The sequence below is a fragment of the Brachyhypopomus gauderio genome, chromosome 11, assembly GCF_052324685.1.
Source record: "Brachyhypopomus gauderio isolate BG-103 chromosome 11, BGAUD_0.2, whole genome shotgun sequence".
In the NCBI taxonomy this organism is placed as follows: Eukaryota; Metazoa; Chordata; class Actinopteri; order Gymnotiformes; family Hypopomidae; genus Brachyhypopomus; species Brachyhypopomus gauderio.
This window is the reverse complement of record NC_135221.1, coordinates 7,953,019-7,966,625: the sequence shown is the minus strand read 5'-3', so window position 1 is coordinate 7,966,625 and position 13,607 is coordinate 7,953,019. Positions and strand designations below refer to the sequence as shown.

The window sequence follows — 13,607 nt, the reverse complement described above, 5'->3', positions numbered from 1 at the left end:
ATAACATCAGATGAAGGAATGACTACACTAATCGTGGGTAAATGTCATTGTGGTCCTTGTCATCGTTGAAGTTGTGTGGCGTTCTGTCCTGAGATGTAAACTCCACTGTCTGTTGTGCATCCATTTTTTTATTAGTCACACTGTGAATGTTGGTTTTATTTTAAGTCCTGCGGAGTCAGTTATGAACTAAAGGCAGACAGGCAGATGTAGCACTCGGAGACTTTCGGAGAGGAGCTTTCTTCTCTGGGGCTGTGTGGCTTTGGCGGTACGGTGTGGTTTTGTCCGCCTGAGTTCCCCCCGGACCTTCATCCTCATCCCTGCTCACACCTCCAGAAAGGGAAAACAGGATGTGACAGGCAGCTATTGGATTCTTGTGGTATGCTGTCTTGCCTGAAGATGCTGGTTCAGGGATGCGGTCTCTGAAGACCTCAGGTGTTGGCCTCATCAGTGCTCATGCTCTTCCATTCTTTTGTCTCTAGGAAGTTCATGCTTTCTATGCACGAGGGAAAGATATGCTTTTATTTTGTTCTCCTGGATATTATGATCCGTCCATCCTATGAGGTGTAGCAAATGACGTGTTTTAGAGGCTTTTCCGCGTGTCCCCTGCACATTTGCCCCACTGCAATACGATTTCCTTTTTCTTACCCTCTCTCCACCAGGCACCGGCCTCATCTATGTGTCTGATGTCGAGATAGCAGGGCTGAAGCCTGACCTCGTCTGCCTGGTCATGTCTAGCGCCCCGCAGGCAGCATGACTGGGCCAGCCGTTTTCCCCGATGGTGTCAAAGCGTCGTGTATGGCGTTAGCATCAGTGTTGAAGGCGCCTGAGACAGGCTGCTCACTGAATGGCTGTGTAACTTGCTTGTTAGCCGCTGTGAGACCTAGTCTGAGTTTCACTGTGCACAGCATTGCTAAGACTGGCAGGTGAATAAACTTGCCAGGACTGTGACTGTTAAGTTTCAAAAGCAGCCCCCTCGTTCATCTGGGTACTAATGACACTCCAGTGACTTACACCAATGAATGTTTTGCCAAAATATACAAGTACTGTTCACACAGTTTGCACATGTCTATATTAGGTTTAATTAATGGCATCCACTAACTCTACTGCTGCCTGGTCCACTTTTTGTTCACGGTGCTGTGGGATAGCTGCATTTCTCTGAATGCACATCAAGTTGATAGAACTGGTGAATAAGACACTTTTGAAACATGTAAATAGACTTTTTTTGGACTGTTCGGAGTAATTTATTGTCAGGCATCTATCACAAAGGATTAGAGAGAATGGCACAGCTCCCAGAAGAGTTCAATGTGTTCGGTTTCCTCCGTATCCGTGTCTGTCTCTCTCTTTTCATCGCTTATACATACGCTGTAGTCACAAACGCAGTCTCTCTCCCTCTTTTCTTTCCTGTTGCCATGTTGCCTGGTGACACGGTGTCCGTCCAGGCTGTCCTCCACAGAGAATATCGCTAGGACAGACGAGCTCACGAGCTCATCCGTGTGAAAGAACAAGAGTGTAGTGTTATTGAGACGCGTGCACTAGCACATCCATCACATTCATGAATCTTAATTTTTTGACTGAAGTTTGGGGGTTTTAATTTCATGTTTATAAATGAATTCACTGCTGTAACGTGTGGCCTGTCAGCACTGGCAGGCCTGTGGTCTCTTCTTCGTGTCTGTGTGAGTGTGACTGTGTGTGTTTCTCATGGGTTCTCCCTCAAGTTCATTTAATGGCTCTTCACAGTACTGCAATTGATCCCAGATGAGTTTGAGAAAATCACAATTATTGAAGTGAATGAAGTGAAGGGTTGTTTGCTCCACCACTGACGCACTATTGCTATCTGTGTGTGTGTGTATGAAGAATATATATATATGATATATATATATATATATATATATATATATATATATATATATATATATATATATATATATATATATGATATATATGATATATATGTGGTTTGTTTTGCTTGTTTGCTTTTGCGTTCTTATTCATAAAACTATGTTAAATTACACTGAAATATAACTACTGGAAACAGATACTTTACTACGTATCTAAGCTTATTTTTACTTTACTAGGACGACGAGTTGATACAGCACAAAATATGTTTATAGTGGCTGTATTAATCTTAACAGGTTTTATGTTGCTACCTAATGAAGGTTATGCCACGACAAGCTGCAGCACGCTCATTAGATTTTCGAGACAGTGGATTAAATAAGTCTAAACCATTAACCGATTTAGCGTAGAATATTTTAATGACTGTGGTAATTAGAGCTTCAGTAAGGTAGAGCGGGAACGTTAGCATATAGTTATTAGCTTATTCAGAAAAAATCAGCTACATTTCGCAATATGCCACTGAGCTAAAATGCTTCCTCTTGTTTCTTTTCGAGCGCTCAAATCGTAAATTCACACTTATTTTTTCGCCATTTAAACGGTGAATAAACCTCGACACAGGAAGCACTTGTAGAATCACTTTGACCAGATTATTTTATTTTGAAACGTTATCGCTCTTTGAGACAATTACAAAATGGCTTGTGGTCCACATAACGGATATTCACCTCTAGTGCCTCAAATTCTGTGTGAATAATGATTTACTAAAAAATGTTGTGAGCATCTTTTGTGTCAGAAGTCAGCCTTCTTAAAGTGCAAAAATGTCTTCACAGCCGAAAAACATTTATTTTATTATTTTGCAATATGCATGGTTTATTTTGTGTGATTCAGCAGCCTAGAAATAATATTTTTTGAAATATTATATCCTTCCCAGACTTGGGGGGTATAAATAACGGCCGTAATATGGAGTAAAAAAATGTATACAGCATTTTAGATATTTTAAAAGAAACGGATAATATGTCAGATATATAATTCATAACTAAAGTTCTTAGTTGTAAAACAGCGAAGCTGAGCTTCACAGCATGTCTGATTAGCTCATTTGTCCTGTGCTCTTTGTGTTGCTCATGAATGTCAGCATTCATCTTTGGGCGTTACAGAGTTGGTGACCCACATTAGGGCGTCCGGGTGTGGTGCCCCTCACCGGCTCTCCCTGGTCTTGCAGTCTGCGTCCTGGAGGAGCATCACGGGGAGTGTGTGTACTCTCCACACGTGGGTGTGTTGCGGGATAGCGGCTGCTGTTTTACGTAACGCATAGGTAACAGCCTACACGCCAGCAGGCTTGCTTTGCTTTAAATGACGCCGTTCGCCAAGGTTGCCCACACAAATAATAAACAGGTTTATGCCAACATGGTTACGCTGACGGATGCTGTTGGGGGCTCTCGGTTGACGTGTATCGAAATGCGAGCTGTTTTCATGCAGCCTGCAGCACCTGACGTTCTAAAGCAGGCAGGCGGACTTAATGTAGCATAAATCCAACACCTCATAGCAAAGGGGAAGTGAACCGCGTTGTCTCCTCTCTGACTCACTCCTTTGATGAGAAACAGAAAGAGCTCAGCTTCAACATCCCAACGGCCCTGTGAAGTGTTCCTCGTTCTTAATGCAGCCGTCAATGTTATGGATAACATAAAACCTCCTCGGTTCAGTTTCAGATGTTTGATGTTTTTTGGACCCTCAGCAGGTGCAGGTCTGATTCAGACCCTTCATGATTTGCAGAGACACGGAAAGCATTTCATTGCCCAGAGTTTTCTTCATTTTTTTTTTTTTTAATCAAGTGGAGGAGCATGAACACACACGTCTGCTCTTTGTCTTAATCTAGTCCTTTGTTAGTTGTGAACGCTGTGCACGACTCTCAGAGTTCCGTCAGAGTGTCTGTCAGCGCAGCAAGAGAGAAATGAGAGAGCCCAGCAACAGAGCTGATGCAACGCCTGCTCACATTCTTAACAATCTGGGCTTCTTTCCTCTATGCCAAACGGTAAATATTACAGCCACTTTGCCGTACATGCACTCGACCCCAACAGCATGTACATGCAGGCACACAGCAGCAAAGAAACTGTCCTCAAACGCTGAGCAGATGGGGTTTTTTTTTAAGTAGCCTTCTCTCTGCAAAGTTATATTACGCTACCGTCTTATTTCAGCACAAATAAAACTGAAGTAATTGCGTTGCTCTGTTTGCAATGCCTTCTAATTATTATTCGCAGCGTGCTGGACCCAGCATTGCATAACATTTGAAAGTCCAGCACTTTGGCTGCCTAATTAATGTCACCATAACCTTTCTGAGAGGCTCTTTGTTTGAGGATGCTGTCAGCGATGGGAAATATCAGCATGGTTCTGCTCCTGAAGCTGCACATGTGTGCAGTCTGCGGGGCAGAGGAGGAATGGGGAGGGTGAGGGGGGGGGTGTGAGAGGTGTTGGGAGGGTGAGGAGTGAGAGAGGGTGTGAGGGATGTTGGGATGGTGAGGAGTGTTGGGGTGTGGGGAGGGTGAGGAGTATTGGAGGGTGGGGAGAGTGAGATGTTTGAGGAGTGTTGGGGTGTGAGGAGGGTGAGGAGTGTTGGGATGTGAGAAGGGTGGGGAGGGTGAGGAGTCTTGGGGATGTGAGGAGTGTTGGGGAGGGTGAGGAGTGTGGGGGATGTGAGGATGTGTTGGGGTGTGAGGAGTGTTGGGGGTGTTAGGAGTGTTGGGGAGGCTGAGGAGTGTTGTGGTGAGGAGAGGGTGAGAAGTGTGAGGAGTGTTGGGGATGTGAGGATGTGTTGGGGGTGTGAGGAGTGTTGTGGTGTGGGGAGGGTGAGAAGTGTTGGGGTGTGAAGAGGGCGAGGAGTCTGGGGAGGGTGAGGAGTGTGGGGAGTGTTGGGGAGGGTGAGGAGTGTTGGGCATGTGAGGATGTGTTGGGGGTGTGAGGAGTGTTGGGGGTGTGAGGAGTGTTGGGGAGGCTGAGGAGTGTTGTGGTGAGGAGAGGGTGAGAAGTGTGAGGAGTGTTGGGGTGTGAAGAGGGTGATGAATGTTGGCGAGGGTGAGAAGTGTAAGGAGTGTTGGAGTGTGAGGAGTGCTGTGGTGTGGGGAGGGTGAGAAGTGTGAGGAGTGTTGGGGGTGTGAGGAGGGTGAGGAGCTCCCTGCTCCTGGCTAATTCGTGAGGTCTCAGGCTGTCCAGCCTTGCACCAGGCAGCAGTGTGAGACCACGGTGTGATTACAGTTTAGCACTAATACACACACTACAGTCTCACGCAGCCCAGCCTGTTTGAAGTGGTCCTGGTAGCTGAGGAACACGGGTGTAATGAAGCATGCTGTTATTCATACGTGTGATGGCTGTTGAACTATTGGTCTGAAATGTATTGATGGTCTTTCTTTGATCATGAAAGAAGTGCAAATAAAACTCAAAAGAATGACCATATGAAATGAAAATGTGGTTATTTTCCATCTGTGACCTTTATAACTGAAGGCATGAGACACTATTTTCAGTTAAATGTTATCCTAGATTATTATTTCACCTGTCATTTCATTTAAGTAAATATATTCAAGCATGCACAGCTGAAATAGCTCTGGTTGGCTGGGTGGACATTTAGTGCCACACATTGTGTGTGTTTACTCCTCTGTATGTATTAGAGAAAACCGCTGACAGGCAGCAAGCCTTGCAAAGCAAATTCACTTTTCTTTTCACAGAAGCTGACATTGCTATTTAAAAGTCGTCCTATTCGCTGGTGGTTCGTGTCACAAGACTGACGTTGCCACATTTTGGGATGCTTTGACATCTTTATGCATGATCATGGCTATGCTTAATACCCTGATATGCAGATGAGTTGTGTGTGCTGTAGTAGGTCGGCAGAGCATTAGAGCGCATGAGTTCTGTTGTTGCTCCTTGGTATCCTGCAGTGTGCGAAATCTTTGAGTGTTACGTAACTCAAGTGCAGAGATGTGGCTAGGAACGGGAGATGCTCAAATGTCTAAAAAACACTCGAATCTAAACAAGAAATTCTGCCCAAATTCAGGCAGAGCATTTACATGCCATGTTGGCTCTGGACTTGCTTCCCCATGAGATTTGTTTGGACTGGATTTAATCTTACGATAATCTTGCTGGAGACTGTACTTTGTGCAACCTACCGTGCCCTATTATGAGTGATTTCTATTATGTTTGTGGGAGTCTAAAGTCATGGACATCAGTAATGACCACCAGACAGAGGTGTGGCGCACACACACACACACACACGCGCGCTCTGATGGCAATGCTGCACAATTAACGATTCCCTTTGCCATTTCAGTGCTGGCAAACTTTCGCGGAACGATTCAGCATGGGCTGCCTCTGGAGATTGGAGAAACAGTGCAGATACTGGAGAAATGTGAAGGTAATTAGACAAAACGCCTGTGTGGAAACCACTGACAGGACCTACTGAAAGAGTCCAACAGCTGTCTTTACACTAGCTCTGAGCTTTAGATGGTGTGCACAAATAGCACTTGTAAGCACGTGTGTGCATTTTCTTATTCAACCCTGTCTGTTGTTGCATTATGAAGTTGGGACCGTGTGTGTTTCTTCACTCGGATGCTGAAATGCTAAAGCTTGTAATCCGTAAAATAGAGTCTCCAAGGTTATTCCATTCAGATTGGCTACATTTGTTATTTATTTAATTCATTTTTTATGATGGTTAAACAGATTTGAGCTGATGTGTTGTGTATTGTTTTTTTCAGCATGTTGAGTGTATTGCATGAGTCATATGAGCCCACAGACTTCTTTTCAATAGCTTCAATGGTCTTTAGTATCTTATGCAAACCAGCATTCTTATTTTGCAAAGGACTCTTTAGGGGACCTCAAAGACAGTTGTGCAGTGCAGTATTTATTCTGCTCATCTTGCGCTATCCTCATTCATTACTTGTAAATGATAAAAAGGAGGTTTCTATGTCATGTAAGCTGTGACGGTTTCTGTGCTCCTGTCGATACTGAGGAGTGGATTTTCTAAAATGTCACCATTTGTCCTTTTAGGGTGGTACAGGGGGTTCATTATAAAGAATCCAAATGTCAAGGTAAGTTGCATCTGTGCAGTAAAATTAGTCGAATATTGACTGATTTGCTCACTTTATTGTTTCTGAGTGCACCATGGAAAGAATTCATTAAGCAAGCCAGTGATAATGAACATCAAAAGAAAGTCATGAAAGTTAAACACTGAACAATTCCCTATTCATTATTTTAATCTGCCTGGAACTGTGGATTAATAATTCAGTGATACTTTAGTTGGCATGCGTAATCTGTGGTATATCATAAATCTTCACAGGTCCTGATGTGTCTTTTCTGATTTCTCTTCCAGGGAATATTCCCGTGCAGCTACGTCCACTTGAAACATGCACACATTAAGAACAAGGGGTAAGAGTTCTTCTCACTCCTGGGCTTTTATGAGTCTACAGAACAGTTGCTGGTGTCCAGGAGGCCGTGTAGCTCCAAGTCCTGTTTCTTCATCCAGCTCCAATCTGGTTGTATCAGACGGCGCTGTCGGACTACCGCTCAGTGCAGTTGGGGGTCTTTTACAAGCTCGTTTTACTGAACCCATATCTAGTGGTGTTAATGGTCTATAAACGTGTCACTTTGCTTCCGTTCTTTACAATCCTCCTCCCATCATGGTTAGTTAAGGAGAACTAGACGTTATGAAAGGTGCACTTGGATCGTGTTTTGATGTGTGTGTAAAAGCTGGCCTCATTTGAGTCGAATGACGAATCTGATGTAGTTAGCAGGGCCCTGATATTCCTGTGACTAAGGGTCTTTTCTCACGGTCATAGTTTACTACTTGCTCTGTGTGTGTGTGATTGTGTGTGTGTGTGTGTGTGTGTGTGTGTGTGTGTGTGTGTGTGTGTGTGCGTGCGCGTGTGTGTGTGTGCGTGCGCGTGTGTGTGTGTGCGTGCGCGTGTGTGTGTGTGCGTGCGCGTGTGTGTGTGTGCATGCGCGTGTGTGTGCGTGCGTGTGTCGCCCACAGGCAGTTTGAGACAGTCATTCCCATGGAGGAGTCGGTGGTAACAGAGATGACTGTGACTTTGAGGGAGTGGGGCACCATGTGGAAGCAGCTTTATGTGGTAAAATGGCTGTTTGGTCAAACAGAGACACTGCAGCAATGCTGGCAGGAACTGAATTCTTTGCAGGCTGTTTTCAAAAGGCACTGATATGTGAATTTAAATGTTTACACACTTAAACATGTCAGTTAACTGTGATGAAAAGAGAAAATACTGACCTTGCTTGTTGCATGAGACATTGAAATAACACATAGTGTTATCATCACTTGGTGATCTAAATGAGAAATTCACAGGGAATAAGTTTGACTGATTGATTTGGGTAATTTTCAGAATGCTTGATATGCTAGTGTGACATTTGTGTTTCTCCTGTTTCCACCGTGTCTGGGGCTGATGGGGAATCTTGGACCGAGACACGGGGCAGTACCGAGCGCTCTCGTTGGTCCCGGGGCGGGGATTAGCCTTCGCCAGGCCGAGTGACCTCTCCCTGTCCTTCACAGAAGAACGACGGGGAACTATTCCACAGACTCTGGCACGTGATGACGGAGATCCTGGAGCTGAGACAGCAGGTCCTGCTGGGTCACCTGACCCACGACCGCATGACCGACATCAAGCAGCACGTCATCGCGCGCCTGGACTGGGGCAACGAGTGAGTGGCGGGAGGAGGCGTGAGACACACCGCAGGAAACCCCCGTTAGACCCTCGCCGGCCTCCCTGCGAGCAAGGCTGGGCTTCCCACACAGCTGTTCCACCGGGCCGCGCAGGCATGGCGGTAGTGGTGACCTTGGCAGGGAGCTGTTGTGTTGCTGAATTCTGTTGTGAGCCACACATGCTTTTCTTCAAGGTGCAGACAGAATGTGCTTGTGAGGCATTATGCAAATTTTTTGCACTTTGAATCTTCCCAGCCGAACATGTATTTTTAGACTGCTTTGCTGGCAGCTTAAAATATTTAGGAAGTTAAAATATTTGGTTTATGCTAATTGCTGGTATAGGCGAGATTGCTAAATGCTTCTGTGCTTTTCTGTTACAGGCAGCTGGGACTGGACCTTGTCCCCAGACGGGACTTTAGCATGGTAGACCCAGACGAGATTAGTGTCACTGAGCTCTATCGGCTGGTTGGTTTTATACACACACACACACACACACACACACACACACACACACACACACACACACACACACACACACACACACACACAGATACATATACACCCATTACTCATGAGTCACCATTGCACTGCTGCCCAAGTGCTCTGTTACCATGGCAACTGCAGCCCAGCCTGACGCCAGGGATCTCTTTCATATTCCTGCTGCTCCATCCTGTTTTTACACACACACTCACACACTCACACACTCACACACTCACACACACACACACACACACACACACACACACACACACACACACACACTCACACACATGTATCAAGCCATCCCTGCGTAGGGAAATAATAGTAATTAAGGAGAACAGAGAAATGGTAAATTGTGCATTAAGTGGATGTTTGCAAACTCCCAGTGGAGATTAATTCATTCTTAATACTGTCCAAGGAATCGTGTGCAGGAGCCGTTCTAGAGGTTCTAGAGGTTCTTGAGGTTCTAGAGGTTCATGCAGCTCCATTGAAACCCTCCCAATCTCATTAGTGTACATCAGTGTACTGGGAAACTGCATATTGTTTCACACCACAAACAAGAAGGGAGCAGCTTACATACAACAGAAAAGGCAGAAAAGAGTCCAGTAGGTCCCCAAGGTCTAGTAGCTCATTTGAATGGGCCTGTGACAGCACGCACTAGACAAGGCGCAGGTACGCAAGACGGCTCAGACCTCCATCATCGCAGGTTCATACATCACATCGTGCTAGTAACCAGTGGTAGAACACAGTGGGAATCATGGTAGTCCGGCGGCTACAAGCCGTATCTGTATAAGAGCGACATTTACACACCAGTTACACACACTGTCCTCCTTTATGTGACCTGACTTCTATGTTATCTGGGTTGTATGCCAAATAAGTGTAGTTAAGACAATTATTCTTTATGTATGTTTGGTTATGCATGAGACTTCGCTGTGTGAATTTATATACGCATTCGTGTAGGTGTGCATGTAGCTTTAGTCAGTCACTCTTTGTCATACACTGTTGACACACTGTTGATACACTGCGTTAATGCGTTAATGCATGTAGGCCTCTACAGTAATGTGGTGGTGTAGCTGGGAGGTAATGTGTAAGTCCCTGTTCTGGCTGTGTTGTGTCAGATGGAGCGGCGCCATCGGAAGCGAGACGTCCCTCTACAGGCCAGCATGCATCACCTGTTCCTGCAGCTCAACGGCCTGCTGAATTGTGGCCTGGGCGAAGAGCTGGAAGTCTTCTTCTTCGTCTATGACAGCAGAGAGATGCGACCAATCAGGTAGGGCTCTGCTGAGTCGCCGGGCTGATCTGACCAATCACGTCCAGCGGTAAATGCAAGACACCAGAGAGTGAAACTAAGAGTGAGAAGAGCAATTGAGAAATATATTTTTTTGTAGTGGATATCTAAAAATCATCTGAACAAATGGATATGATAGGTTCACAACTTCTAATTAAAGTATTTTGGTTGGGTTTTAATTTTTAAATTTTTATTTATTTATTTATTTAGCTTTTGTTTGAGGTAAAGTATTTTAACATGAATTTTTCATTCGAGATGCATTCGAATGCATCAACCTTGGGCCAGCCTTTATTTTTCTCAGTTAAACATTAAAGGCAGGAGAAAAGCTTTTGTTTGGCCAGTACTTATGAATTATGAATGGGCTGAATGGATGGGCCCCGTAGTCTGTCTGAGGGCTCTTTACACCTTCCACCAGTGTGAGCACTGCTGACAGGACCACAGCGTGTGTTTTGACGGCACGCAGCTGGACACGTGTGCGCGGGACGTGTGTGCGGGACGTGTCTGCGTTTCCCCGCTGCTGCTCAGTTTCGAGCTGCCTCGCTGAGCTCAGGCTGACGTGCGTCGGCCTCCGGGGTGCACTAGCGCTGCAGAGCAAGGCCACGGCCCCCGTGTGCTTGGGGAATATTTCATTTCATATTTCACGTCTTTCGCTGTCACTCTCTTTCTGACTATCTCTCTCGCTCTCTCTCTCTTGCACACAGTCACGCAAACACATTTTCTCTCTGTGTCTTTGCTAATGTCGGGCTGTGGAGGTGAGTGGAGTGTTCAGGCGTTCCTCATCACGTACGCTGGTGAATTATTCAGGATGAGTGTTTCTCCAGGGTTCAGAGCTGTTCAGAGAGAAGCATGCAGTGTGTGGGGGTTGGGTGGGGTGGTGTGTGTGTGTGTGTGGGGGGGGGGGGTCCTCAGCAGACCACCAGGCCTCTCTGCGTAATTAATAAGCATTCAGCTCTGCAGGGGGACGCGTTAGTACATGCAGAGGCCAATACACACACGCGCACACACACAAATATATTCTCTTCTCACACAGTGTCCCTTTGCGCCGTGTGTCAAACTTGACATAAACTGAAGCTGATTTTCTGAATTTTACCGATTCTTGATCTGTCTTTGTCTGTCTGTCTGTCTGTCTCTCTATGGCTGTCTCCCTGCTGCAGCGAAAGATTCTTTGTGCGGCTGAATAAGCAAGGGCTTCCCAAGTCACCAGACAGAACAGAAAGGCAGTGTACACTCTTTGTAGTGAGTACCCACATGTTTGGGGGTTGTGGGGGGTTGTAGAGAGGGCATGTCCTTGGCGCTCAGTCTCTGGGGCAGTTTTGGCGCTGAAACCTTTGCTTCTATCATGATGTACTTTGGGTTTTGCCTTGTTGCCTTGTGCCGGCCGAAGGCCTCATTTGGTTTTCTTCCAGTATGCAAGATGCTTTTTTGAGACCAGGTGCAACTGCCAAGGTCTCACCATGGTTTGTGGGTTTTGATCTTTCCGTCAACAGGTTGGCCACAGTGGTCACCCTATAGCGATTTCTGCCTTTACTGTTCAGCACTGTTTATGAGTGCACTGAGACTGATTCAGTGTTGTAATGTTGAGCCGAAAAATAAATGAAAACAGTTATTATTATGTAGAGAGCTGAAGTTAAGTGCACATGACATGTTTGGAAATTTACTGTTTTAACATTGCTGAATAAAACGTTTGTCTTTCTTTAAGGATTTGGGAAGTAGCGATCTCCGCAAAGATGTATATGTTGTAGCTCATATTTTTAGAATAGGTAAGAGCTGCAATTTGATTGGCGATCTTTTTCTTAAAGTGACCTATCAAGATGCCTTTTGAACCTTGTCAAAAGAGTGACACACCTTTCTTAATATGCTATGACAGTTATGGAACAGCACCTTCCATTTCTACATCGATATTAATTATTTGAATTAATAATATTAACCATCCAATGACTGTCAAGGTGTATGATGGCAGGTTTGAATATGTAATATTGCGTTGGCAAAATGATAAGCCACTTCAAGTAATGTGTAACCAGAGTGATGTCTTTATGTGTCTCAGTGTGTGAGTATCTGTGATGGCATGCATGGCCTACATCAGTTAATAACATTGTTGTCTCCGCAGTGTCTGCTATGTCCACTATGTGTGTATGCATGTGTTCGTGTCACGGTAGACGCCTGCGGAGTGGAGGTGGTGTGTTTGTGTGGCTGTTGATGGAGCTGTGATGGGATTGTGTTTTGTTTACTCTCTCCGTTCTGTCATAAATCCAGCACGTGACTGCCGGCTCGTGCCACCAGACAGCTCCTTCGCTTTCTAAACCGCAGCTCGTCACGGGCCGTTAGCTCGCGCCCCGCGTCACTCAGAGCCTCGAGCTCGTGGCATAGTCGTTTGTTGGTCTTTGTGACAGAACTGCGTATCCCGTCGCCGCGATCGTGGCGCTGCGCCAAAGCGACGCGGTTTGTGTTCGTCTGTGGCTGCGCATGCGTGGTCGGTGAACCTGGCTGGTGTGTGGTTGACAGGGCGAATGGTCGCGGGCGAGAAGAAGAGCGCGTGCAGCACGCAGTACAGACGTCCGTTTGGCTGCACGGTGATCAGCGTGTCGGACCTGCTGACGGCCGACTGCAAGGACGATCACCTGCTCAAAGTTTACTCGTGAGAATTTCCCTCACTCCTGTTCCCCACACCAACTTTACAAACCAAACATTGCATACTACAGTGCCTTCATCCCATCTGTCTTGTGAATAAACTAAAATGTAAATATCACTATTGAACTGTTCATAAGTAGTAGTAACATCCAGATTTAGGGCCAGGTTCATGGGCATGGGTTTAGCCTAGTCTTGGAATAAGTTGTAATATCAGTGGTGATTCACTAGTGAGTCTTTTTTAGTATCGGGTTGTAAATAACCTTGGACTGGGAAGCCAGCCATGTTCAATTAGAAATAAGCACTAATTGTCCTGAGCCAACACATTTTATTATCCACAGAACAATCAGACGGTGTTCAATGTCTGCGCTTCCCTGAGTTTGATGGTCTAATCTGTCCTTTTTTCCAGCTGCAACGCTGAAAGCGAGTGGTATCAAATCCATGACAACATTGTGCGCAAAGTCAGCTCCAGATACAATCCGATTGGCTCCGGCACAGGTTGGTCCCGCCTTCTCAATCTTTGAACGTGAAGGTCTCAACTCTGGCTTCTAGTCCATTAGCCAGGCTCACTCCGAAATAAAGCACCATGTGCCAAAACAAAAAATGGCAAACCGTCATGCAAATGGAGCAGACTTCCTCTCTCCTTGCCTGTGATGGAAATAGCCTTGGTCTTTAACTCAGAACTGGATCTTGAAC

The 13,607-nt window shown here is 45.6% G+C and overlaps 1 protein-coding gene across 1 annotated transcript in view; it reads left to right on the top strand.

Moving 5' to 3' along the window:
- dock4a (dedicator of cytokinesis 4a) overlaps positions 1–13,607 on the top strand; it is a 47,552-nt gene that overhangs the window by 3,001 nt on the left and 30,944 nt on the right. Inside the window, exons 2-12 of the mRNA XM_077021630.1 lie at positions 6,140–6,223; positions 6,856–6,896; positions 7,178–7,233; positions 7,838–7,934; positions 8,369–8,517; positions 8,899–8,983; positions 10,117–10,268; positions 11,441–11,522; positions 11,986–12,046; positions 12,789–12,921; positions 13,321–13,409. Of these exons, the coding sequence (XP_076877745.1) occupies positions 6,140–6,223; positions 6,856–6,896; positions 7,178–7,233; positions 7,838–7,934; positions 8,369–8,517; positions 8,899–8,983; positions 10,117–10,268; positions 11,441–11,522; positions 11,986–12,046; positions 12,789–12,921; positions 13,321–13,409 (1,029 nt within the window). The remainder of the gene's footprint in view (positions 1–6,139; positions 6,224–6,855; positions 6,897–7,177; positions 7,234–7,837; positions 7,935–8,368; positions 8,518–8,898; positions 8,984–10,116; positions 10,269–11,440; positions 11,523–11,985; positions 12,047–12,788; positions 12,922–13,320; positions 13,410–13,607) is intronic.